This window comes from Cucumis sativus, chromosome 1 (genome assembly GCF_000004075.3).
Source record: "Cucumis sativus cultivar 9930 chromosome 1, Cucumber_9930_V3, whole genome shotgun sequence".
Classification (NCBI taxonomy): Eukaryota; Viridiplantae; Streptophyta; class Magnoliopsida; order Cucurbitales; family Cucurbitaceae; genus Cucumis; species Cucumis sativus.
The window spans coordinates 2,157,372-2,184,732 of NC_026655.2; the positions used below are offsets into that span (position 1 = coordinate 2,157,372).

Genomic DNA, 27,361 nt, shown 5'->3' on the forward strand with positions numbered 1-27,361 from the left:
ATGGCTACCAATTCTTCATCTCTACCTCCAAATCAAGAGATCAACCATGGAAGAAGAAGGTTTCTTGGAGTAAGACAACGCCCTTCAGGAAGATGGGTTGCTGAAATCAAAGTCTCCTCACAGAAACTTAGGCTGTGGCTTGGAACTTTCAACAGAGCTGAAGATGCTGCCATGGCTTATGACAGAGCTGCAAGGCTTCTCAGAGGAAGATCTGCAAAGACAAATTTCTCATATGATTATCATCATGGCTTCTTCAATTCCACCATTAATCAAGAACAAACTCCTTCATTGTTTGAACATAGTCCTAAACTCTGTCGTTTGCTTCAACATGCTCTTATGAAAAACAGAAGCCGTTTGATATCAACAACTGATCATCAGTATCATCATCGTCGTCGTCATCAACAACAACAGATATCGAGAAATAATGGGGGTATTGATTCGGTTGTTGAAGATACCATTTTCTGTTCTTCAACGAATTTGGTTGAAAATAATAATAATAGTAGTAATAAAGGGTGTGGATGTGGATTTTCTTTTGGAGGTTCTAAAGTTTATACTTCTGTGTTTGTAGCTCCTTCTTTTAGCTCTGATGTTCAGAAGTGAAGTATGGAAGGAGTGATATATATGATGTTGATGAATTCATGTTAAGCTTTGATTTAGTGTAGTTTTTTTAGTTGGGAACCTGTTTGTATTTCTAATTCTACGTAGTTTCGTCCATGTAAAATTACAGTTCTCTCTTCCATTGTTGCTACCATTCTGTGTTAGTGGAGAAGCTGAAGAATAAAGAATTGACTTCCTACATGTCATGAGTCTGTATGACATGGTTATGCTTTTCTTTTCTTTTCTTTTCATTTCTTTTATATATCCGTTAGTATTCGAGTCAACTTAAGTGTTCTGCCACTAATCTCACGTGACAATTCATCTAATTCTAAGCATTTTGATGTTAAGAAAACTCATATAAAACTAAATTCCAATCAGGTGACCACCATTGATTGAACTGACCGTCATAATCTCTTAGATAATTTTTGAGACTATGGTTATGTTTGCTTGATGAATAATGTTACGAGTGTGTATGACATGGTTATGTTTTTATTTTCTTTTATATATTCGTGAACGTTTGAGTCTAACTTACGTTTTTCTTCAATCTCACAAAGACAGTCTGTCTACAACATTTGGATGTTAAGAAAATTGATAGAAAGTTATTTTTTAAGTAGGTGACCACTATTGATTGAATTGATCATGATAGTTATTGAGACTATAGTTACGTTTAGGAAGGTCGATGAATTTAAATATAACTAGATGGATAAGATATTAGTTTTAGTTCTTTAAGTCTATTAGTGATAGAATCTATATAAAATCTTTAAACGGTTGGGATGTAATTATTAGTCAATCAAGAAAGAAAGAAGAAAAAATAAAAAGATTATAATGACTGTTTTTAAGATTATTATAACTATTAAATTTATGAGTAGTGTATTATTAATTATAGTATAATTATAAAGTGCTTTTTTGACGTTCCACATAAAAGAAACATACAAGATAAACTTTAGATATAAAATTTAATTAAATTTGTTGATTTAAGTTGATAGCACTAATAAGGAAAGAATTTAGAGAATGGTAAAAGAAAAGAAAAAAAAAAAGAGTTTTCATAAGATTAATTATATATATTTTAACTTTTGATAATCAATTTTGAAAATAGATAAAAGAACATACTCAAACCCTAAAAAATAAACCTTATGGTTAACATAATTTTTAGTCTCTAAAGTTACTTTTAAACAAAGATTATTATCTTAATATCTCGAAATTCAATAAGGTTTAAAAACTAATCTAAAATAATCTTAATGTTTGGTCTTAAGTTGGTGTTAATATGCTAATTATTTCACACATTTTAAAGCTGTCTACATCATCACCTATGGTCTTTTTGTAATTTTTCTCAATTAAAAATCTCAATTGCCACTATGCATAAACCACATGTAATATTAACTTAATTTAATGACTTAGGCATCATTTTTAATATATAAATCATAATCATTTTTTCATTAAAAAAAAAAGTAAAGACAAGCTCATCCATGAAAGGCTAATATATATATATATATATAACTAGTTGTAAATAGTTTTTTAAAAAGTGTAAATTATTTTGAGAGATAGGAGAAAATTCGTCATTAACAACCTTCAAAACTATGAGGAGCTAAAATGAGCATAAATCAATTGGTGTTATTGTTTGTACTATTAATCTCGAAATTATAGATTAATTTTGTTAACTGTCATCGACTAAAAAAACCGTAAGAGTAGTTTAACTAACAACTTAGAAATTACATCGATACGTTGGCCATGGTTGAAAAATAAAATAAATTTATACGTATGTATATGTGTATGTAAGCACTATAAAGTTTTAATTTAAATACTTTCACCAAGTGAATCATAATAAAAAAATTTAATAATTTGTTGTTAAAACGATCATAACTTTGATGTTATTGTGTGTTTGGTTTTCTCACCCAACCTATCATCAAAGCAAAAAAATTATTAATTTTATGATAATTATAAACAATCAATTATAACTTTGATCGTATTCGTGTATATTAACTTATAAAGTAGATATTTGTTTATTTGTTTATAATTTATCAAACAAATCGGGTGTTTAATTAGAAATAATGAAAATATTGACAAACAAGAGAGGTAAGAAAATAGGAACAAATTTAAAAAATCAAAGGCAAAAAACAAAAGAATAATCAAATGAATATAAATTACAACTATATATTTTGTAAAAACAAATCTCTTGAATTTTGAAGAATCGCCATAACACAACACTAAAAATTGAATCATTAACCACGAAAGTAAAAGTTTAAAAATTCAATAGACATTTTTGAAGTTTAGAAACTCGCTCAATACAAAGCTACACGTTACAAATTGAAGGATTGTGCCAATTATCCCTAATCTAAAAAGTTAAACTTCAAATCAAAAGGAATAAAAGGAATGGAAGTGATTTAAGACAAAAAATTGTCCCATAATACTCTCTCATAAGATTAGGAATTGATTTTTTTGACAAAAGACACCTCGAGAAAGTGAGAAGCCATTGTCATAATATTTGAACATAATTGGAAACATGATGGGCATAGTCGTCATTTTCTTTCTCTTTTTATTTTTGAAAAAATCAACACATCAGTTGTCACCATCCACCGACGTCGTTTTCATTATCTCATCAATTATTGGTCTTTCACATTATAGTTTATAAATTAGTGGGTACAATAAATTTATATATAATAATATGTATGTATATATATATATAGTTGAAGTTTTGAAGTTTTATTGTTCACATCAATTTTGACAATTTATTTTATTTTTATTGGTATTTTGTGGCTGGTTTGGCCTTATAAGGCCAAAACGGTGAGCATTGATGATGTCAATGAATTAAGCCTTGATTGGTTGGATGTATAGACAATAAAGAGAAAGAGTGCTAAAACTATTACTAAAATGTATTCTTTTTGGGTTAGTTTGTCTATTAAATTACTCAATTGGTCATTGATATTGATTTTAATGTATGCAAATATTTCTTGTCATTTTCTCATTTTCTCGCTCTTTTGGCATGTTGGTTTTGGTTACACAAGTGTATATTTAAAATTCCAAATGTATCCCTCGACTCACAACCAAAATATCTTTAGTAATTGTCGGTAAGGATAGTTGAGCTTACGATGTATAGATGACCATTGATAGGTAGCTTAGTTATCCAGAAAAGAAATAACAATCTCAGAGAGGTGTGTTGTCTTAGACTAACCAATCACTAGGTTTGGTCGGTTATATATATACAATTGTATTAGTAACTATATTGTAAATAACAATAGATGAAGTTCATGACAATTAAATCGGTTTAGGGTTTTGGTTGGTTGTCAAGAATTTCAAATCATTATCAACAATTGTCGTTGTAACTTGTCAATTTAGTCGGTCTTGGTTGTTTGATCCCACGGTCAGCTCTAGACAAGATATACATGAGCTTACCAAAACACAATAGGAATATAAGGGAAATTAAAAACAACCATTTAGCCAAGTTAATGTGGGGAGGGAAAAGGGAAAAAGGAAAAAGGATCAAGAGTAGAAATAAAAAAATCCAATAAGATAAGAAATGTCAAAAACAAAGGATGTGAAGCTCAAAATATCAAATAGAAAGAAGAAAGAAAAAAAATCAGAATATACTGTTGATGAAATTTATGTATTGAGAAATCAGAAGCTTCACCAGAATAATCAAAAGTCTGCCTTCATTTCATTTACACAAACATCAGTTTGTTTTAATGAAAGGAATCTGATACCTCCCTTTGGCATGGCAACTTGGCACTTCACAAACTGTTACTTTCAACACAACAATGAAGGCTGAAAATTGTTATAACATGTCATCCATTAGAATCTTTCATTAAAGTTGGCCCCCCCCTTCCCTATAAACTGAAATGCAAGAATGAGCAAAATGAAGAAAATGACATTGCTTCTTCAAAATGCCACCATAAAAGGTTAAAACAGCGAACCGAACAAGCAACAGGATGCTCTACTTTTGGATATTTCAACATCTGAAAAAGTGGGAAAGTTTCTTCGCAGAAAGCATCAAAAACACAGAATTACAGTTCATAAGAATCTTTGCAGAGTAATTTCCAAATTCATAATCAATGGAAACTTATGAAAAAAAACCCAAATAGTTAAAGCAATGTATTTATTTGCCCCATCAAGACATAGCAATTCCCGTAGCCTTATTAGGAATTGTATTTCATCATATAAGACCAAATGGACAGGAAAAGACACTTGCATAAACACCTATCGAAACAGCTAGCTAAGAATGGTTCTACTTGTGTCTAATCTAATCCAGAACATATAAGCCAGTAAAATGAGAGTCAGAAAAGAGCAAGTTTGAATTGAAAAACAAGCAGGGAAATTTGTTAATCAGCAGAAGAATAAAAAACTGAGTGTCTGTTCAAGAACCAAGAGATGACATATATTGAACAAAATCAAGAAAAGCAAGCAAAGGGAAGGATAAACAAGCAAAAAATCAATATCATCCAGTTAATTTGAATACAGCATTCCGTTAAATCCCTATGATCCTATCCCATTGGATAATACCATCTGATTGGTGGAAAGATTTAGAGCTGCAAACAAACCAACCAAACAATCCAAGTTAAACCATGACTTGCCAACAATCCCTTTATTCTTATCCACATCCATATATCTGTAACTAGCTAGATTGAAGGGGAAAAAAAAAGAGTCAGTTTCGAAGAAAATCACACTACAAAACAAAATCTTCTTCAATTTTCTCTCAAAGTGAAATTCCCATCTTCCACAAAGAAGAAACAGGAAGAAAATTTTCGTTATCCCCTTGACCCTTATGTCTAATTAATCAAAAGATGCAGACAGAAACACAAAGGGGTCCCAGATGGTCAAAGAAACGAACTAAAATAGAGGATCACTTTTTTCCCAGTTATCCTAAAATTTAATCGAACATCAAAAAACAAAAACAAAAAACAAAAAAAAAAAAAAGAGGAAAAGAACTGAGAGCGAGAGAGAGCGCTGGATGCAGAGGTTTATCGACCGGTTCGTGTTTTTGTGATACGAATCAGTACAAATCCCAAGAAGGGGTCGATGAACCGCTGCCTCCACTGACTCCACCTCTCATTGAATCAAGAAAAACAAGGAAAAGAAAAGAGACCCATAAAAAAACAAGAACGAACAAAATCAAGAATTGTAAAAAGTTTGGGCAGATCTAAAAAAAAAAAAAGATGAAAGACAAAAACGAAAGGACGAAAGAGAGAGAACCCATTTGAATCAGCTTCGCCATTCCCATTGCCATCAATTTAAAGAAAGTGGAAAGGAAGATTGAGGAATCGCAGAAAGTGAGAGAGAGAGAGAGAGAGAGAGAGAGAGAGAGAGAGAGATGGGATGGGTAAGGAAAGGGAAGAAGAATGTGAAGGGAAATTGGGGAGTTATAAAATGGTTGAAGAAATGGAGTCGAGTTGGGTGAGTGGTGGGATTTAGTCGTCATGAAATCAAGGGCTGAGAATGACCGGAAAATGGGTCGCCGGAGAGAGGAAACGGCAGATTTGATGGCCGGAAGTAACGGACAGTCCAATAATTCTGTAGCAGACTACACCCGCTTTCGCTTCAAGGTTAAAAAAATCACTCGGTTCCTACTTCTACCTTCCTTATTTAGTCCTCCATTTAATTTCCATTCCATTTTTCTAATCTTTTTCGTTTTCATTTTTCTTTCTGTTTCTAAATTAAGTCCTTTTTTAAAAAAAAACAATTTCTCTAATTTCAACTTCACCCTTTCATAATTTATATCCAAATAAAACATCATAGTTGATTAAAAATCAAAATAATATTTTTCATGTAAAATTAATTTTAACGTGTTTTTCTAAATAATTTTTAAAAGGATGATTTCGACTAATAATATTCATTTTTTATTATGAGTAATTATAAAACGATAATCTTTAAAATTTGTAATAGATCAAATTATGAATTTTGTTGCATCATGGTTACCTTTCCTGTCACTTACCTTTAAGATAATAGCAATCGTTACGAATAATAGACAACGGTACCTACCTTTTTTGTTACTTACCTTTGATAATGTTAATTTTTAGACCGTTTGATAGAGCACCCTCCCGCTCAACAATACACCACTAGATTTTATCCCATCTTATATATATATACTCGCACATCATAATCCTTTTTTATTTGTTTAATTGATGGTTAATATCAAAATCAAATATATTTAGGTAAACACTAGTAATAAATAACCATAAATAATTAAACATACTAAATATTCAAATTCTAAACTGGTGAGTGAAGCCTGTACTTAGTTATTAGATAATATAAGATATTCTAACAAAACAGAGTTGTGTCACCCATGAGGCAGATCTAGAAAAATAAAAACAAATTTTTTTAATATTCTAAATTATAAACAGAAAGAAAAAGTAAAGAAATCTATAAATGTTTATAGGCTAATTAGTTTTCTAAAATAAAAGACAAACAAATTGTTGGAGAAACTTAAATCTTAGCTAAAAAGCTTATAAATTCTTAGGGATGGTAGCAATTCATAGTTCAATTAAATAAAAACCCATGCTTTTGTCGAAGAGTATATATAATATATAATCTTCTTATTGACATTCACCCGACAAAATATTTGATAAAGAACCAAAATTCAAGGATTCTATTTTCCATATACTTCGAAACCTTGTTTTCTCTCGATACCTTGGTATGACCTTCTTCCTCCTCCTCCCAAAGATAGAATTATAGAAGCAAAAAAATCGAAAATTGACCATGCACAAGATCGTCTCTCTATCTTCTAAGGCTTCAATGATCGTAAGGTCTCTCCAATGATTTGGTATGTCATCCATAACAAGTACTTCCGGAATCCATGAACCTTTCTCTTGCATCTTCCATACTTGAATGGAATCATAAGTCATCTCGATGAAGGTTGCATAAATGGTTTCTTTAAATTTATAAAGGTTCAAGGACTCTTGGTCAACTAGACCGACATCCAAAATAGTACTTGATTCAAATTTTTCAGTTTCAACATCAAAAGCATGTATGACCACCTCGTTCTCTTTAGCTTCTACTTTTCCCAACCAATAGATCACTCCATTCAAATACGCACTGCAAACAAAGACGTGAGATGGTGAAGGCAGAAAAGGTAGGTATCTCCATTTGTTGTCGTTACCAAACCTCAACACATCCATTTCCATTCCTTTCCTCCCTTCTCCTCCTCTAGGAAAAGTGGTTCTAACTCTAAACAATTTGTATTGCTTTGTGGAAATGCCACAACCAAATCCAATCACATCATATCCATATTCATCATGCCAAGGAATTTGAATGAACTCATTCGTCATAGGATTAAATATGCCATGATTATACAAGCCATGATATTCATAATTATTCGTGATAACGTACAACAATCCATTGCATTGGCTTATTATATGGATACTCCAATTGCCATCAAACAATAACGATGGAGATTTCATCAGTTCGGAATCCAAATCAAAGTTTGCATGCAAATGCTTTCTGGAATCAAAATCCATGCATTGCATTGTGGCATTGCAATTAACTTTAGAACTATCATCCAAGAAACTAATAGCTTCATCATTTGTGCAGATAAGCAAAGCCGTAGTAAGACATTGAAATTGAGTAGCAGAAGCATAATCCAAAACTATATGATTCCAAGTTCTACAGACTAACCTACAAATAGGTAAATTGGAGATAACAAGTTTAGAGAAGATTGTTGTACCAATACAAGTTGGAAGTCTTCCCCAATCCATGATCATCTTCTTACTCTCACAAATCATTTTCTCCATCTTCTCCATCTCATGAAACAAAACCAATAATTAGGTTTTGTTAAGATAGAACTAATATCATTAGCTTTGGTTTTGGTTCTCTCTTTGTTAAGATATCGCTATGTATGTGGAAACACAATCCCGTATTGTACTCATTCTTTAACTACTCATCCGATGACCTTTCATAAAAATCATCTTATAGTTTCAAACTTTTTTTATTAAAAAAGAGTTTATTTTTTAATTTTTTTACTCTAATGTAGTATATATCAATTTATAATTTGAATTTCATTTTTAGAAATCTCAAATTTAATAATTGTATCGATTTACGTATTTTCTATTAAATCAATATTCATAATGAAGAGAAAATAGAAATTGAAAAGAAACTGCAGATTAATAATAATATTATTATTATTATTAATTGGTAAAAAATCTAAAATAATCTAAAATTTTAAATCCAAGATAAAAATATAATGTGGTTTTTTTAGAGAAAAGAAATCTTAACAAACTCTCAAAATAATCTAAACAGCTTGAAATACAAAAAAAAAATTATTGATTTAGATTGTGGTAAAAATGTATTTGAATTTTTTAAAAAAAAATAATATATAATTTATGATCCCTTTTATGGATGTATGTATTTTTTTTAGTAAAACAGTTGAAGAGTAGAGATTCAATCCATAGAGTTTTTTATGATTAGTTGAAGTAAATAAATATAAAAGAAGATAATGAAGTTATGTGTAATGTATTTATGTGAGTATTTTGAAATTATTGATCATAAAATGAAAATTGTGAAGGGAAATGGTTTTACTCTAATTTAAACTTTAACCTATATCCCAATAAAATTTGATATATTTGAAATATATAAATCAAAATAATAATTTAATATAAAATTAATTCTAAAATATCTAAAAAATTTGAAAAGGATGATTTTAACTAATAATATTCCTTTTTTACTTCTTAATTTTTTATTCATTGTGCGACATAATCCTTCAAAATTTATATAAATCTATTGATCTAAACATAAAGACTCCTAATTTAAACATTTAGATCATGATTATCAATTTATAGTGAGAATTTGTATAATCATAATAAATTTTTATTGATAGAATTGTGAAGTTTGTCGTAATTAAATAGAACATCGCTATATTTGGCAACTCTTTCTTAGTAAAAAATTTACGATATAAATAAACAAAAACACAAATATAACATGATTCATAAACAATGTGATGGCTAGTAACATACTTGTTGTATTTAAGTATTAATATTGAACTTGTTAACAAAAATATTTCTTTAATTTGTCATGAATTTTGGAGTTCCTTTGTTAAAAGTTTAATACTTTGAAGTTATTTCTACTAAAAAAATAGTTAGATTTTTTATTTTTGAAGAATTTCATTAATATGTCCAATTTGTTATTCAATATAAAATGAGTTATGGCACGTGAGCATATTGCAAAACTTGAAAAATAAAAGAAAAACTTAAATGTTCATAGGCTGATTAATTATTTAAAGTAGAAAGACAAACAATATCTTTGAAGAAACTTAAATCTTAGCTAAAGGTGGTTCATACTTATAAATTCTTGGGGATGCTAGAATTCAATAAAGAGTGCATATATATAATATAATCTTCTAAAAGTTAAAAAATAATAATTTTGTTATCAATCTTGACTATCTCCTGCCAAAATGTTTGATAGAGAACCAAAATTCAAGGATTCTATTTTCCAAATACTTCTTTCCTCTTGATACCATGATACGATTTTCTTCCTCATCCTCCCAAAGATAGAATTAGAGAAGCAAAAAATTCGAAAATTGACCATGTGCTCTCTATCTTCAAAGGCTTCTTTGATGATTGCAAGGTCTCTGGAATGATCATTTGGTGTGTCATTATTAAGTACTTCTTGAATACTCCATGAATTTTTTCCTTGCATCTTCCAAATTTGAATCGGGTACTTATAAGTTGCATCGACCAAAGTTATGAAGGTTGCATAAATGGTCTTATTAAAATTATAAATGTTCAAGATCTCTTGGTTAATCCGGCCAACTTCCAAAATAGTACTCGATTCAAATTTTTCCGTTTCAACATCAAGAGCATATATGACAACCTTGTTTCTATCACGTTTTAGTTTTCCCAACCAATAGATGACTCCATTCAAATACGCACTGCAAACAAATTTGTGAGATGATGAAGGCTGAAAGAAAGGTAGGGATCTCCATTTGTTGTCGTTGCCAAACCTCAAAACATCAATTTCCATTCTTTTCCTAAATGCTTCATTAGGCAAAGTGGTTCTAACTCTAAACAATTTGTATTGTTTTGTAGAAGTGCTACAACCAAATCCAATCGCATCATATCTATATTCATCGGTCCAGGGAACTTGAAGGAACTCATTAGTCATAGGGTTAAATATTTCATGATTAATCATGCCATGACACTCATAATCAACGGTGATAATGTACAACAACCCATTGCATTGATTTATTATATGGATACTCCGATTGCCATCAAACAATAACGATGGAGATTTCATCAATTCCAATTCCAAATCCAAATTTGCATGCAAATGCTTTCTGGAATCAAAATTCATGCATTGCATTTTGGCATTGCATTTAAGTTTAAAACTGTCATCGACGATGCTAATAGCTTCATCATGTGTGCAGATAAGCAAAGCACCAGTAAGACATTGAAATTGAGGAGCAGAAGCATAATCCAAAACTGTATGATTCCAAGTTTTACATACTAACCTACAAATAGGTAAATCGGAGATAACAAGTTTAGAGAAGATTGTTGTACCAATACAAGTTGGAAGTCTTCCCCAATCCATGATCATCTTTTTACTCTCACAAATCATTTTCTCCATCTTCTCCATCTCATGAACCAAAACCAATAATTAGGGTTTGTTAAGATAAAACAAATATCATTAGAGCTTTGGTTTTGGCTTTCTCTTTGGTAAGAAATCGCTATGTATGTGGAAGCACAATCCCATAATTTACTCATTATTTAACTACTCATCCGTTGATCTTCCATATTTATTATATTTTTAATATAAAAATCATATTATAGTTTCTATTTTTTTTGGGAAGATCTTTTTTTTTTTTTATCTAAACTTGATTTGTAGTATAATTTAAAATTTCAATTTCATATCTATAAATCCCACATTTAAATATTTGTATTAATTTACCTTCTCTACTAAATCAATATTTATAAATAAAAGTTTCTAACATGCTTAAAAGTTTAAAATAGAATGGATAGATATATATCCATTAAGCACGGATGGATTTATTAAGAGGCCAAGGGCGTGTCCCACTCACATTATTGGTTTTAGTATTTTTAATATAAATTTTGAAGTGTTATATTACAATATATTAAATTTAGCTTCATTTTATCTAAATTCCACTTCTCTTGTATTAGTCGTGTCCCTCTTCCACAACCCTTTTGGTTAATAATAATAATAAGGCCAAAAATCTAAAATAATCAATCCAAAATAAATACAATGTGGTTTTGCCGAGAAAAAAAATCTTAACAAACTCTAAAATAATCTAAACAACTCTAAATACAAAAAATTGATGGATGATCTAGGCAAACAATTGAAAGTATGATGGAGATTCGAACCATAGAATACATTTATACAACTATCGAAAAGTATATAGTTAAAGTAAATAACGGGAGTATTATTAAAAAACAGTGAACCCTAGCTTATTTTTGTGAGTATATTTTGAAGTACTCTATTAAAAAGAAAATTTTAAAAGAGAAGAAGAAATAGTTTTGAGTCAAAATAATCAAACATGAATGTTTGAAGCACATGGATTTCACAGTCACAACCCTATCATTTGCCACCCCCATGTGATAGTAAGTTGAAGTACTTGAAGGAAGAAGAAAAGAACCCTTTGATTTTCTTTCCATACACAAATATTATATACAAAAAAAATGAGAATCAAAGTTGTAATAATTTTGGGTTAATAAAATTTTATACCATTGACCAACATTCAACTAACATACATAAATAATAATAATAAATAAAATTAGTCATGAAACATAATTGACTTGTAAATAAAAACTCTAAATAGAGAAATTTACTAAAACAATAATACAAAGAAACAACAATGTGTACTGTCAAATCAACATCTAATGAATAGAGTTTTATAGCAAAGACTAAACATAAACTATAACCACTAAATATTTATTAATTAGCCAAATCCAACTCATAAACACCCATGCAAATATATATATGTATATAAATAAAGAGAAAGACAATTTCCAAGAAAAGAGAAAAAGATTTTAATTTTTTTCCCATAATTTTATTAAATAATAAAAGGGGGAAAATTGATGATAGGGAAAAAGAGCGAATGGATAAAAAAGAATAAAAATAAAATAGAAGAAAGGGCTCTCCACCGACCCACACGCTTTGCTAATTTTAACACAATACAAATATTCCCACATCGGCCACCGCCAAATTCCTCCTCCAGATTCAAATACACAAATCTCTCTTGTTTTGCTCCGTCGCCGTCGCCGTCTCCGTCGCTGGCTGTTTTGCAATTATTTTATTATTTTTTTCTTTCTCTGTTTGTTTATGAATCAATAGCATTGTGTTCGTCATTTGTGGAATCCCCGATAATGGCTGCACTAGCAGTTGAGCAGCTTAATCAATTACGAGACATTTTTGCACGATTTGACATGGATTCAGACGGAAGTCTTACAATTCTTGAATTAGCGGCATTGCTTCGATCTCTTGGTTTGAAGCCATCCGGTGATCAAATCCATGTTCTTCTTGCTAATATGGATTCGAATGGTAATGGATCTGTTGAGTTTGATGAATTGGTGACAGCGATTATGCCGGATTTCAATGAAGAGGTAATGGTAAATCAAACGCAACTTCTGGAGGTTTTCCGTTCGTTCGATCGAGATGGGAATGGATATATAACAGCGGCGGAACTGGCGGGATCTATGGCGAAAATGGGACAGCCATTGACGTACAGAGAATTAACGGAGATGATGAAGGAAGCAGATACGGATGGCGATGGAGTCATTAGCTTCAATGAATTTGCATCTGTAATGGCTAAATCTGCCGCTGATTTTCTAGGGCTTGCAATTTCTTGAGTGAATTAGGTCAGAATCATTTCTTCTTCCTCCTTCCTCCTCTTCTTCTTCTTCCTCCTTCCTCCTTCCTCCTCTTCTTCTTCTTCTCTTCAATTTGAAAGTGTAATATAATTATCAAAAGTTTTCCCTCACTCTTATCTAATCAACAAGCACCAACGCCCCGCCCCGCCCCGCCCCGCCATCATCTTAGAATCTTCCATTAACATAGCGTTTGATATTAATTCATCCTAACAAACTTCTGAACTTTTTCTTTCCCATCTAAATCTCCTGTCATCTTCAACAAATTTTCATTTCACTTTGTTTTATCTTCCGAAAAAGATCTTTTTTAAATACAGATAACAATAGAGCCGTTTTTTTTTTTTGTGATTCATTTTTTTTTTTACCAAGAAGATTCTAATGCAGATTTTTGTTTTCTTTTATGTTTACTCATTATGGATTTAAATTTAACATGAACTTTATGAACTATCACATCAAACTCTCCTTGAAGATAATCTTATATCTTATTGTTTAGACAGTTGTAGAAAAGTCAGTTCTTCGTTCCATCGTCGACCATATCTATGGCTCAAGAGCATGCTCAATACCACTACACACAAGCTCAATATATATATACGAGCATTATTCCATGAAAAAACTCGAATTGAATCGTCTCGTGAATGCCAACCCAGAACTTGTTTTGTTTTATCCAATCGAGTGGGTAATGTGTTGTGTTCTTGAGCTATGAGGGGATACAAATTTTCAGATAAGAACCCACTTTTGGAGTGTGATGGGAACACCTTGGACGACGAAATTAATGTGTTTTGATTCTCAAAATTAAATGATTGAATAATTAATATTTTATTGATGGTATTCATTGACCATTACCAACGTTTTAGTTCATGCAATGTTAAAATTAGATGTAGTCTAATCAAAATTAAAACTTTAAATTACTAGTTTTATAATAGAAAAAGCTTACTCCTACGAAATTTCCATGAAATAAGTTTTTAAGTTTAAGTAAGAATAAAGAATAGTTTAGGAGATGAGGACATAGATAGGGAAGTCAACCCTTGATCCTATTTCCTCCGATTAACACTCATAATATAATCAACCACTCAATACATCGACAACCAAATCACAAGTTGGTAAGAATAAGTATAGTAATTGAAACCACATATGTCTATCAATAAACTCCTAATTGTTCAATTGTTGCTATATTTGTAATTTTTAAAAAATATTTGCTATAAAGTTGAATGTTTCATCTTTATCTACAATAAATGAATAAATAAAATATTTGGCCATCGATCTAAAGAAAGACTCGATAATTTTGAATTAAAAAACAAAGTTGAAAGATATTTTTAAGCTTTTAATCAATATTCAAAACTTATATAGACAATTACACAATGTGGTGCTATTAATTTTCAATTCAATAATGTACATTTAATGACATTCTTCACACCACCAACTTAACAATGTTCCTTTTCTTTAAAAAAAAAAGAAAAAAAGGATGAAGATTACTTAACATTGTTCAATAGTTAACCACCAAACTATTAAATAGTTAACATTTAATAATTTTGGGAAAAAAAAGTACATTCTTTAAATCCCCTATTAAAAGACCACGAGTTAGGAACCTACTAAACACAATTGGAATGATCTCATATTGCAACTTTCCAACCTAGAACAAATTTAAGTAGAAAAAAAAAAATCAATTTACACCCCTAAACTTTAGTGATTAAATATCATATAAAACTCCAAACTAAAAATCGTATCAATTTAGAATCCTCCATTTTTATAAATTTAGACCATTCTTCAGTTATTTATGACCCATTTTCTTCTGATTTCATTCAAAATCTCTCCATTAGAATTTACTATTTTCTAAAATATTATTATTGTAGTAGCAACAAATTTGGGAGAAAAATAGAAAGAAAAAAAAAACGGAAAATATACGACCACTTATATTCAACAGTTTAAAATCTAATGACACAAAACAACCTTTTTTTTTAAGCTCAAAACTCAAAAGCGATGACTACTTCATCCTATCTAACCTTTAATGGCTATAAATTTATATTTTTACTACATTACACGCTTAAATGCTTATAGACCTTACAATTTTGAGGTGTCGGAGACCCGACCATTCGTTTGCGCTTCGGCCGGTCCCAAACTGTGCTAGTAGATTCCAGAAAGAACCTACAAAAGTTTAATACTTATGATCAAGCATCGAAGCCCTCTTATCACAATTATAAGTACCTAATACAGTCTAAAGATTTTAATTTCTTCACATGATAGAATAAGGTCCTAGTTTTCCATGTTTGATCTATAGAAGAACCAACTAATAAGAGTCTTGCGTCACTCCGTGCCAAGGTTCTCCAAACTTAATTGTAACTAAACAAAAACCAACATCGTGAGAAGTATTTCTCGTCAATTAACGTTATGAACATTATCCTTGCACAATCTCATACTGACCCAGAAGAATCCAAGAACATAGCAATGTTTGAACTTCACAAGTCTGGTTGCAAATGACTACGTTGAGAAACCTCAATAGTTTGACTTCGTGTACATAGTTTAGCTGGAAACAACCTCTTAAGATGTATATGGGAGTAGAGTGTAAAGGGGAATGAACCCACCAAACTGTTGCCTCCTCAAAGATTCATTCAAGTTGTTAAAGCATACTCCTTTGTATGGCAAGAAATTTGAATCCATAGAGCCCTTGAAATTAAAAGAGAACAATTTAGCATTCCTGAATGAAGAAGCTCCAAGATTATCTACGAGTGAGTTCGAAGAAATTTTGGATCTTCTGATGCGGTGATGCTAAAATTGGATTTCCTTCGTTGGACATTGTTATTGGAAATGTGATGCTTCATAGTTGGATAGCTTCAACTTATGAAGTAAAACCAAGGTAACACAACACCATTTTCAATCTCTCCATCTATGTTCTCTTTCAGATACTATACGATCTTTTCCCGAGCGATGACGGTCTCTGGGGGAAGAATCTCTATGTCTGTGCTTGTGATGTTTTGAGTGTTTTCTTCGGCTTTTCTTTTCTTCAGAAGATCCTTTTTTTCTTTCTCGTGATTTAGAGTGCTCTTTCGTATGATAATCATCACTTGATGCACTATCCTCTGAGTCACTACTTTTATATCTGCGCCTCCTTGAACGTTTTCTTCTCTTTTCATCTTCCGATGATGAGCTGCCGCTACAATCACGATGAATGTCAACTCGCCTGTTGTTAGCCTTCCTATCCCCCTTGTCCTTGTACATCTTTTCTTCATAAACTTTACCTGAAGTTTTCTTGGAAGAGCTGGATTCCATAACTTTACCACCACTTCCAGCTGAGTTATGAATGAGTTCATTGTCTTCTTTTCTGCTATTTAGATCATGTCCCGCAGTGCCTGTCATTCGATGGTCCGATAGAATCCCAGTGGACGATGGAGTGGGATAAGGCTTATCTTCAACTGAAAGGATATTGATATTCTGTTCACCAACAGGTACAGCTTCATTCTGAGGAGCTGTGGTTTGGCCTTTCTTTGATGGAGGTAGATCTGGGGGCACTTCCAAGCCCAGTTCTTTACCCAAAGATTCCAGAAAGTCACCCGCAATCAAACGGTTAAGTGTTGTATTAGCTACTTCAACTTTCTTTTTAGAATCCTCGGTTTGCTTGAGAGTTGATGTGCTCTCTTCATCTTCCGATTCATCAGAGAAAATAGCCTGTCAATAATTTATAGCACCATGTATGTCAGAGAGGGTCATGAATCATGATCCATCTCAGATCAACGGTAAAAGTATACAACTCAAACAAGAAAGATAGCAATAGATATAGCTGATCGCAACAGATAGGGAGAGTTCCAGATATCCTCATAAATTTGGAAGATGTAATTTTCCAAAGAGAGCAGAGATGAAAGCATTTCCTGATATTAATATTTAATTTTCAAGAATAACTAAAGCACTCCTCAGGACAAAGAACAATGCTAAGCACAATGATCTTGTGCTCATAACTTCGGGTGGGTGTATAAAAATGAAAGCTGATATAGAGAAAAAAGATTGAACTTCACACGCAACCAGAAATATATTTTATATATGATATCAGGAGAAGAGAAATAAAACTGGCTTCATAGAGAGGGAGGTGGAGAGTACGAAAGTACAAGGAAAGAGCACAAACCATACAGTTTTCTGTTGTTATCTTTTATTCAGAGCAGTGTTATCTTATTTATTTTTTATTCGGATCAGTGATAACATATGCTGCCATAATGAAAAAAATGCCAAGCAATTTCCTTGCACCAGATTTATTCCCTTTATTACAAAAGAAAGTTCATTAAAAATAATTACAAGTGGGAGAACTAGACACCCAACCTAAGAGAACAAGCACTTTGTATGAACGGCAGGGTTGTGTGATCCTTTGGCTGTTATGAGGTGAGCGTAATAGTTGGATGTTTAGGGGTGTGAGAAGGTCTTTAGTTCGTTACCATGTTTCTTTGTGGGTTTTGATTTCAAAGACCTTTTGTAACTATTTGATAGATACTATCTTGTATAGTTGGAGTCCTTTCTTTTAGAGGGAGATCCCTTTTTATGGGCTTGGATTATGTATGTCCGTGTATTGTTTCATTTATTCTAAACGAAAGAGGTTTTTTTTCATAAAAAAAACGTGCATATTAGAGATGTGATTTACATGGACATTGTCTTCAGTTAGTGTTGAGAGCAAAAATAATAGTAATAAATAAATAAATATGGAGATTGTCTATCCATAAAAGACAGTAAGCCCATGCAAGGAAAATCCTACGCCAGAAAAAAAAAGTACCTTATATAGATCAACAGGCCGATCAACACACTCAACTTCTACTTTTTCATTCACATTTTCAGATGCATCCATGTCTTTTTCTTCAGCATTTGATTGAGGAAATGAAGAAGGGGTTGAGGTTAAAGATTCTTCAACCTTTGTTGATTTGACAGAATTTGATGTGAAAATAAGTGTATCCAACTTGCTCCTCATTCTAGGTGCTGGTGGTGGCTGCAAAAGATTTATTCAACATTTGCATTAATTAAACAATAAGATATGTAAAATTCACACCATAGTGCATATGATGATACAAACAACTACCGCTTTACATACTTCGGAGTGTAATTTGCCAAAATCAGAAAATGTCTAAGCAGGGAGTAAAAAATGGAACTAAGAAAAGACAATTCAAGATCCAGCGAATGAATTTTGTTTAAGGCTGCTGCAGTAAATGCTTTCTAGAAAAAAGAACAAAGACTTTAGACTCCTAATCATCTACGTTTAGAAACAAAATAAGGCAAACCCAATAGAGCACCTTCCCCATGTAGGGATCAATGAGATCAAACCGCTTGCACAGAATAGGAGCAGGGCGCCACTGATATTCTTCTCGTTTTGGGATCATTTTCTCCATCATTAAACCTTCTAGCTTTGTATCTTTGACTTCCTGTTGAAGTGTTGTTAATCAACAATGAGAATCTTGGATCATAAATGCATAACAAACCACAACAGCACCTTGTACACACCTCTACACCACCAGAGGTAAACTGCATTCCTCCAGTGGCTAAAAAATCCACAAAGTGCTCAGCAGAGAGCTTAGTTTCTTTCAACCCTTTCCCTTTCTCAATAGCCTCTGCAGCAGCCTCAAAGTCCAAGCGTTCACGTGCACGAGCTGCTTCTGACATATTAATAGCTCCAACAGGAGCACCAGTGCGCAGGCCTCCTTGATATTTTTCCTTTAAAAACTGCTCAAATCTTTCTTGCTTAGCTGAATCGTCCTTGAAAGGTTTGACAATCTCTGGCATCCCACCCTAGAATTCATTACATTCAAGAATTTATGACAAATAAACTTAGTTCGTGTGGCCATAAACCAAATAAATCAGTCAGATCGTCTTTAATCTTCTTTTTCAAAATTCACCATATTCTGGTATTTTAGTCAGATTCACATGTAAGAACGGAAAAAAGAAATAATAACCCCAAACTAATTTAAGGGTAAATCTGGTGTGAACGAGTCTAGTGTCAATACGTGTTTGAATGGATGGTTATCCTAATTGAACTATCCAAATACAAGTTTCGGAGCAAGCAAATTAAGAATTATCTTTTTGCAAAGAAGCATATTTAACCTCACCCACGTTTTGTGAACTGAATGGCATTCTTCGTAATGCGACAGAAAACCTCACACAAACCTTCTCATGGGACCTCTCAACCTTTCCAAAAATCTCATGGTTTCTCTCTAACCAAATATCCCACAAAATAAGGAGGAAAAAGAAAAGAGAAAAAGGAAAGAACAAGCAACAGGATCCTGCCTTTTAACTCAATTTATCTCGAAAAGGAAAGTTCAATCATAGATATGCCTCTACTCCAAGCCAAAACAATCCCAAAAGAACTCGACCACTAGCTCTAACTCTAGGGGTGTAAACAAACTAGCAATTCCATAATAAATGGTTGACGTCCTCCTTACATCGCATACAAAGAATGCACCATTATAGGTCCAACACAAAAGAACACTCTCGCTGGGTCCAGTGTGTTCACTCCCGATTCCCCCATGAAAAAACTAGCAGGTAAAGAATCTAACTTTCTTGAAATTTCTGAATTTCCAAAGAGAGGACAAGGTAGTGTTCCATGTGACTGAGAAGAGGAACACAAGAAATGGAAAAATGAACTACACAAGAAACCCAACATCCCTTATCGCATGACAGACAAAATGTTCAGAATAATACGAAAGAAGGCTAGCACATACATTGTCAAGTGATTGAAAAAGGACGATGGAAGCCCAAAGAAATCGAAAAACATTAGTAAGAGGGATGCAATATAGAGGCGAATAAGTGTTAGCTACTCACCGATGATGTAGGTTTAGTAAATGTATCTGAAAGATTGTATTGGACATGCACACCGTCAGAAGCTGCAGGTGGATTTAACTCTTTAGCGCTTCTTGCCAAAGGCTTTTCACCAAGGATTTTTCCACGACTTTCGGCTGTCATCTTCTTCAGGCTCGGGGACAATTTATCATCAAATTGAGGCTTAGGTTGGTCCACACGCTTCAGTTGCTCCTCCCATAGCTTCCTTGAATAATATTCCTGGCCAGTTCCTCCATTAAGAAAACTAAATAATGGATTTGACTTATTTTTTTCTCTAGAGAGATCCTCAAATAGTTTTCCGCAGCGAGCAACCAAAGTTGCCACCCCTTCAATTAAAAGTTTCAGATTATTATCCTCAGGAGGGGGAACCTCAACAGGAGGAGTGTCAGCAAGCTTATAGCCACCGATGAGAGGCCCTGCAAATTTGTGGTGGGGTATAAAGTCCTTAGGTATTACAGGAGGATCAAACCTGAAAATAAATAGACAAATAATGGTCAGAAGAACGAAAATGTAATGCCCACAATGTTTTCATGTTTCAAAAGATCCCGTAGACTACTCAAACTGATACATCCTCGAATTTACATACAACTATACCTTTCCATCTGGTAGTCAGATTTCGAAGCAATTCTAAATCCAAGCAAGACACCCTCAACTTTTCTTCCAATCAACTTTTGTTTGCCATCTGTGATCATCTTAGAAGGAGGCTCATCCTCTTCTTGTACATATGTTTCCTCGAACTCATAACCTGCCAACAAAAAGCAATGAGGAAGCTACAGATCCATTGCAATAGTCATGTACATGACTAAACTATTGATGAATTGACGTATTTCCTACTATGGATCATATCAAAAACAAATATTCTTACCAACATGATGGCAAACCCCTTGATAAAGTATAAAGGATGGTGCTCATCATCATAATCTAAGTAATATTCACTGTCAATAAGGTAGTATGCTATCTATCTAAAGATGGCGATGGGGAAGGACCAAGGATGGGATGGAACATTCCTCAAATTGGGAGTTGGGTCTGGTGCATTGTTTTTAATTATTTTTAGCATAAACTCAAGGATCACTAACAAATACATAAAATAAAATAGTTTTACTAAAACCCCTTCTAATTATACCTTTTTTACATGAATAATTAGTTTTTAAAACTATTTAATGTCTTCTTTTAACAATTTAATTAGAAAACCATGTGTGCACACACAGAGTTAGAAAATAAGCTGGGGATGGTTCAAGTCAGAACGAGGGTGCAATCCTCGTTGCCATACCCATTTTTAATGGAAGGAACCACCAAAAGGCTTAGAAGTAAAGCTCACTAATTAGAGGTGAAAGAAATAAAATCAAATTTAAAATAAAAATAATAACAAGCTGTTGAAATTGGTATGGCACTGATTAAAGCACTAATAACAAACTCATCCAAATAAGAAAGTAATCATCCATCCACCCAACCTTATAAGAAAGGACCACCACTTTTTCCGAGAGTCAACCTAGTATGAAACCTAAAAACTCATTGAAATGCACAATGATACTTAAAAAAAAAAAAAAAAAAAAAAAACCGTACTGCATCAAAATGAGGATATACCACAAAATACTAACCTGAGGTATAAACATCCTCATCTTCAACATCAAGTTCTTCAAGCGCACCAATGCCAAAGCCAGAAGCAATCCTCTCAGCTGATACATAGAAGTTAATGATTCAAAACCTCATATAAAAGAAGAAGAAGAAAAAACTCAGATAAATCATAAACGCAATCAGAGACTGAAAAAGGCATACAACAAAATTAAATAGCAATAAAAGCAATTGAAGCGAAGTCAATTGCTGAGTTACAGATCTTACTCCTAAAGCCAAAAAGATTATTCTTCGTGGAGAAAACTTTTTTGTAACCTTCCTGATTCCCAGCTGTGCGCGCTCTTTTCTTTTCTAGATTAAAAAACATGACCAAAATAAATAAAGTACAGAGAATCAAAATGATTAATAGTCCAGAACTTTTTCTATATGAGTTACAAAAGAAACTAAATACCCATAAACTCTGGTGCATGCTTGTAAGGATCAAAACCTAAACCGTGCAAATCCTGTTTTGGGTTGATCACATAAACCTGTTTGAAACAAAAGAAACAGCACCAAAAACACAAAATTTATCCTAAAACAATAAAGAACAATAGTAAAAATAATGCCAAAAAACCACTTGAAACACATCAAATGCTGAGAAAATAGCAAAGAATCAACCCAGTAACATGTTTTATGACCCTTTTGCAGTTAATTCAAAATAGAGTGCAAACAAGTCATCAGTATGGTTATTTTTCTTTTCTTTTCTTTTTTTTGTTTCTTTACAGATTGGCTTGGATAATTTTACTTGTTTGGCTTGGTTGTCTTTTTCATCTTTTATTAGACAAAACAGTCCCCTAGAACCACAAACTGCTCAATAACTAGAAGCTATAGGCCCATTTATTATTCTTACTGGTGTGCTTTGAGAAGATGAAACATCACCCTTGGCCAGTTGAGGAGAAACAATATCATCATCCTCCTGAAACGGTTCAGAATTGGGGATTTCTGATTTGACATCACCAGTTGAAAATGCTAGAAATGCTTTTCGTGCATCTCTTCGAGCATCTGTAGTGAACAAGTTGCGGTAGCTAGTTAACAAAAAGTGGCTGATCATCTACTTTCTAGCCAGAGAGGAGAATTCACAGATAAGAACAAGTCATCAAAGCAAAGAAAATAAAGCACCACATCAAAAAATTTAAGTGAAATTACACAACTCTTTCCAACCACTTCCATAGCCTCATCTAATATGTCAAGTTGGTGTATGAAGGAAAAATTAACCAAGCACACACAGAGTATTTATGTTCACCAGCTGTACATTAACCAAGTATACACAAGACATCAATGAAAGCAAGAAAAATTCATGTGGCCCTGTGGGTTTTTTTTTTTTTTTGAATTAAATACTACCAAAACACTACAGAGAATGCTTCCCTCCCTGGCAGAGAGTCCAAATTGATCTGTTCTATGCCACAACAGTATCAAAACTCAAGCACCTTTCCTTCTTGTGTCTCTTCAGTATTAAGTTAAACTATGTTTTTCTTTAAAAAAAAAGGAGACACACTTCTTTATTATTAATAAACTCAAAGTACAAGAGAGCTATACAATGAAAATAATAGGGAAGCCAAGAAATGGGACAGAGAGAGAGGATCAGTAGGTGCACCCGGACATCTCAACTAGGTTGACACCCCATAGCACCCTCATCATATCCAAAATACAAAGAACAAGAACAATACTAAGGTCATGAAATGGCCAAATTAACAACCAAAACAACAACCCTACAGTAGACAAAAGCAAGGCTAAAAAGTAAAAACATAACGACAGAAATACATATTAAAGCCCATCCAAACTATAGAAGCACTAATTCTGAACTGGCAATTGGGGGAAACTACATTGAATCTCATCAGATTAAGTTAAACTATGTTATGGTTAGGGATGGATCGGATTCTTCACTCTGAAGAAGTTGAACATGTGAAATATATATTACGAAAGCATAAACTAGAGGCTGGGCAGAGGAAGCCCAACCTCAAACACCTAATGCTGAAACATCTTAGATTAGATGTCTATCAGAAAACAGTGTGATATCCATAAACTGTACAATGTCACAAAACCTAGCAAAAAAAAACTTTTCTTGTCTTTTGAAGACTGATTTCCTTTTCAATCTTGCCTATAGTATGAGAAGCAAGCCAGTAATATTCTAAAAGACCTAATCTATGGATAATAGATTACTGTCATGGGGAGAGGTGAAAAATCAAATTGGGAGGAAATAGAAAACAAATGTGCATGCAATAAAAGCTTCTGATAGAATAAGAAAAAATATACCATAACGGGAATTAGCCCGTGAGTCCTTTATTGCACGTCCATGGCGCCATCCCATCTTTAATAGTAGCTTCACACCTAATCAGTCAACTGGATGCTTTACTAAATAGGGACTTGATTTACAAAAAAAATTGTATTCTCCTAAACTAACCTATAGATTCTGCAGCTGGAACAATTAATTCATCAGGAACAGGTCCAGGAATAGCAGACGGCCTGCAAAATATAAGTACTTTTTTCTAGTTAAACACCTGCAGGGGTGGGATATCGAAGATGGTAGAAGTCCAAATATAAAAAAGAAGTTTAAAAAAACAAAACAAATTCATGATACATAAAAACAAAAAAAAGGTAAACTTAGGCGCGTGATGCCTTGCCAACGTACAATCTTAACTTCGCACCTCTAGCCAACATGCAATCTCTTTAGCAAAATATGTAAGCACCTATCATGTGAGACCAATCTCTTGAGAGATAAACACTTTCCCCACATATTGAAAATTTTGTATTCATCGTGAAAAGGAGGTTAGGGCTTTTAATAAAGAAGAGGTGAGGAATTGAAGAAAGAGAGTTCATGTTTATGTAAGATCATAACATGTGCTATACATTTCAGAAAAAAAATGAAAAATTGTTTTAACAGGAGGGTCCAATTGCAAATAATTCAAAGAAAAAGGTCTAGTTGATAGATAAATACCAAAGAGTCCAACAGAGAACACCAAAAATATATATACATATAAAATTTCTGTTTTTTGGTCAAATGTATATAAGTTAATGGCTAACCTCTGTTGTTGCTCCTTGTCGGCTTGTTTACGAGCAAGCTCTACAGCTGTGAACCCAAATGTATCAAACTGAGCAGATGTCCCCAGGCCTCGGCCTTCCAATTCCTAAAAGAAGGAACAAAGGAATAACAACTTTGTTCAAATTATTTTTTTCAATAATGTATGAATTAGGGAAACACGTGAGATTGTATACAAGAAGCAAATTATGAATATTTAAGATATAGCCAAAGAAGTGAATAATACATATTTGATTTTTCAGAGAAGCATCATATACTTAAAAAATATCAAAGAATCTGCATGAAGGAGATGGTGATGGATTTTCTTTTGAACAGACAAAAGCAATTTTCCAAGTTGAAAGCCCGAAGTGCCACACAAATTCTGTTTGTTTCATCCAAAGCAGATACTGCGTGATGGGATATTGGTTGTTTACTCAAAAAGTGCAAGCTTGAATGACTGACATGTATAGTTGATTCAAACTTCAAGAGTAACCAGTTTTCCCAGGCCTATAGTTGAGTCTATCTGGACTAGAAAATTCATTAAAATTGAACCCGTGCTGAACAGCATTCTCCAAACATTAATAGCCCTTGGGGAAACCCAACACAAATAGAGGGAAGGTGGCCCCATGGCCCCCATCAATCTTGTTAGTACATTGAAAGTTATTCCACCCAATGGTCAGAAGAACATACAGCTTTTTCATCTTCGTCTAAGAAGTTTAAAATGTTTTGCTGCTTGACTTCAGCTCGATTCTTTCGGGATGATGTAAATGACTGTGGAGTCCAACCTGCACATATTTGAAAACTAATGAACAAAAACTTGTGCAATTAGATCATATTAGAAACGGAAAATATTTGTTTGTCCACCTTCTTTCGAGCCCACTGTATTGTAATGACCAGCAGAAAATCCTCCAGTGAATGCCCCATGAAATCTTCTGCGTCCTTCCTCATCTCTAACCTAATGGTAATTATAAACAAGATCAAAATAATAAAACAATATACAACAGTATCAAACACCCTCTCTTTCCTTCAATCCAAAATTGAACTCCTCTACGATCGTAGTCACATAGTCACGATTCTTGAAAGGTTAAGAAGGTTAGAGTCTAAATGCCTATTTAAGTAACTCAATTATCTGATAAGTTCATGTACATAGACTTCATTTCAACTGGCATTTCTTTCTCAATTAGTGTAAGTTACAAACTAAAGAAAATTAATGTAAGCTTGTAATCTAAAAACGAGATAGTTCAGATTTTGAATCCTATGCAGACAGCGCAGGAAAGAGATAATCAAACGACTCTCCAATCCTTTCGGAAAAAACTTCATGAGTAAAACTATGTTACTTTGTCTTCACGCACTCAATATCCAATACGAAACTCATTGCCAAGTGATTGATACCAATTTCTTCAAGACGTAAGTAGTTCAAAATGAAGATGGAGCAAAACCTCTTGTTTCCAGTGAGGGAGGGTTCGCATGGTACCCGAAGCGTCAGCCACAGATTTCCTTTTACGGCTGTTGATCTCTTCCTCCCGCTCAATTGGAGTTCCATAGAAAACGAAATCTTCTTCGTCCGAGTCCATGAGTTTTCAACTTTCAAAACAAAAATTCTAAGTTATTCAGTATTGAAGAAAACAGATTCTTGTAAGTGAAGATTGGGGGAAATTGCTATGGATACATTGTTGATGAATTACAAAGCCTCTTCCCCCGAATTCTAGATGAAGGTGATCGGTGCCCGGCTTAGCTAGGGCGCGCTCGCCGGCGGGGTGATAAATTAACAAATTATAATTCCACCTCTCTATGATTTTCCTTTTTTCCTTTCGAAAAAATCGTATCGAAATCTCAAAAACGGAGGTAATGAAATTTTGTGTGTTTTCCCGTCCAAATTGCTCAAAACTTTCTTTGTATTTTGAGAATTAATTTATTGTATTTCTTCCCTTCTATCACAAGATTTCCATAAAAAGTTTAAAATTTTCTAACCTTTTAAGAAGATTTGTAAGGTCTCTTGTGCCTTTGGTGTATGCTACATTTTTGTTTGTATGTTTTAATAAATAATAGAGTATCTTTACAGCTATAATAGTCCATTTCTCGTTTGAAATAACGTTCACTTACAATTGAAGTTTTGAATTATGAGGTAAAATAACTCATTGTTGTTTTTCAATCTAGGAGTATTTGTTTCAAGAGTTGAAAAATTCGTGGACCAACATTCGGATACCACTTTTAGTAATTATTGTCGGTTAATCTTCGACCATCACTGGTGATCGTCATCGGTCAATCTCCGACAACCACCTTAGAGACCGTCAACCAACCCCTGATTGTCATCGATCAACCTTTAAAATTTGTAGGATTTAGGCTAATACATGAGGATTGTTGTTGGCAAATCAATGACCACCACCTCTGGTGACCAACCAACATGTGAAAAATCGAGATTTGAAAGGATTAAATTTTTAATTTATTTATTTGAGAAATTTTGATTCCATTCATTTGGACTAGACTTATAGGTTTCCAAAAAAATTGGCACTTCAAGAAATTTTCAGTTTTCTTTCAA

General features: G+C 32.9%; 4 protein-coding genes across 7 annotated transcripts; 2 read left to right on the forward strand and 2 right to left on the reverse strand.

Moving 5' to 3' along the window:
- On the forward strand, positions 1–600 carry LOC101221985 (ethylene-responsive transcription factor ERN2). The gene has a single exon (XM_031881298.1). It carries the CDS (start codon positions 1–3, stop codon positions 598–600), a length of 600 nt encoding a protein of 199 aa, XP_031737158.1.
- A 6,521-nt stretch (positions 601–7,121) lies between these two features.
- Positions 7,122–8,324, reverse strand: LOC101222225. Its single transcript, XM_004138288.1, has one exon. The coding sequence runs from the start codon at positions 8,322–8,324 to the stop codon at positions 7,122–7,124; it is 1,203 nt and encodes a 400-aa protein (XP_004138336.1).
- Positions 8,325–12,642: 4,318 nt separating this feature from the next.
- On the forward strand, positions 12,643–14,243 carry LOC101222462 (probable calcium-binding protein CML15). 2 transcript variants are annotated; one of them, XM_004138289.3, is made up of 2 exons: positions 12,643–13,388; positions 13,891–14,243. In XM_004138289.3, exon 1 carries the CDS (start codon positions 12,897–12,899, stop codon positions 13,377–13,379), a length of 483 nt encoding a protein of 160 aa, XP_004138337.2. In that variant the 5' UTR covers positions 12,643–12,896; the 3' UTR covers positions 13,380–13,388; positions 13,891–14,243. The 2 variants fall into 2 exon arrangements, with proteins under 2 accessions (XP_004138337.2, XP_031741380.1); XM_031885520.1 differs by having other exon boundaries at positions 13,895–14,243.
- A 1,155-nt stretch (positions 14,244–15,398) lies between these two features.
- On the reverse strand, positions 15,399–26,713 carry LOC101222702 (G patch domain-containing protein TGH). Of its 3 annotated transcripts, XM_004138290.3 has the most exons (17): positions 26,492–26,713; positions 26,262–26,406; positions 25,687–25,777; positions 25,513–25,607; positions 24,828–24,931; positions 24,208–24,269; positions 24,060–24,134; positions 22,657–22,808; positions 22,219–22,294; positions 22,035–22,118; positions 21,794–21,871; positions 20,790–20,940; positions 20,178–20,664; positions 18,864–19,148; positions 18,656–18,784; positions 18,145–18,354; positions 15,399–17,057 (listed from the first exon to the last, which is right to left on the reverse strand). In XM_004138290.3, exons 2-17 carry the CDS (start codon positions 26,394–26,396, stop codon positions 16,266–16,268), a joined length of 3,006 nt encoding a protein of 1,001 aa, XP_004138338.1. In that variant the 5' UTR covers positions 26,397–26,406; positions 26,492–26,713; the 3' UTR covers positions 15,399–16,265. The 3 variants fall into 3 exon arrangements, with proteins under 3 accessions (XP_004138338.1, XP_011648677.1, XP_031741371.1); XM_011650375.2 differs by having other exon boundaries at positions 26,262–26,713; XM_031885511.1 differs by lacking the exons at positions 25,513–25,607; positions 25,687–25,777; positions 26,262–26,406; positions 26,492–26,713 and adding an exon at positions 25,101–25,500.
- Positions 26,714–27,361: the final 648 nt, after the last annotated feature.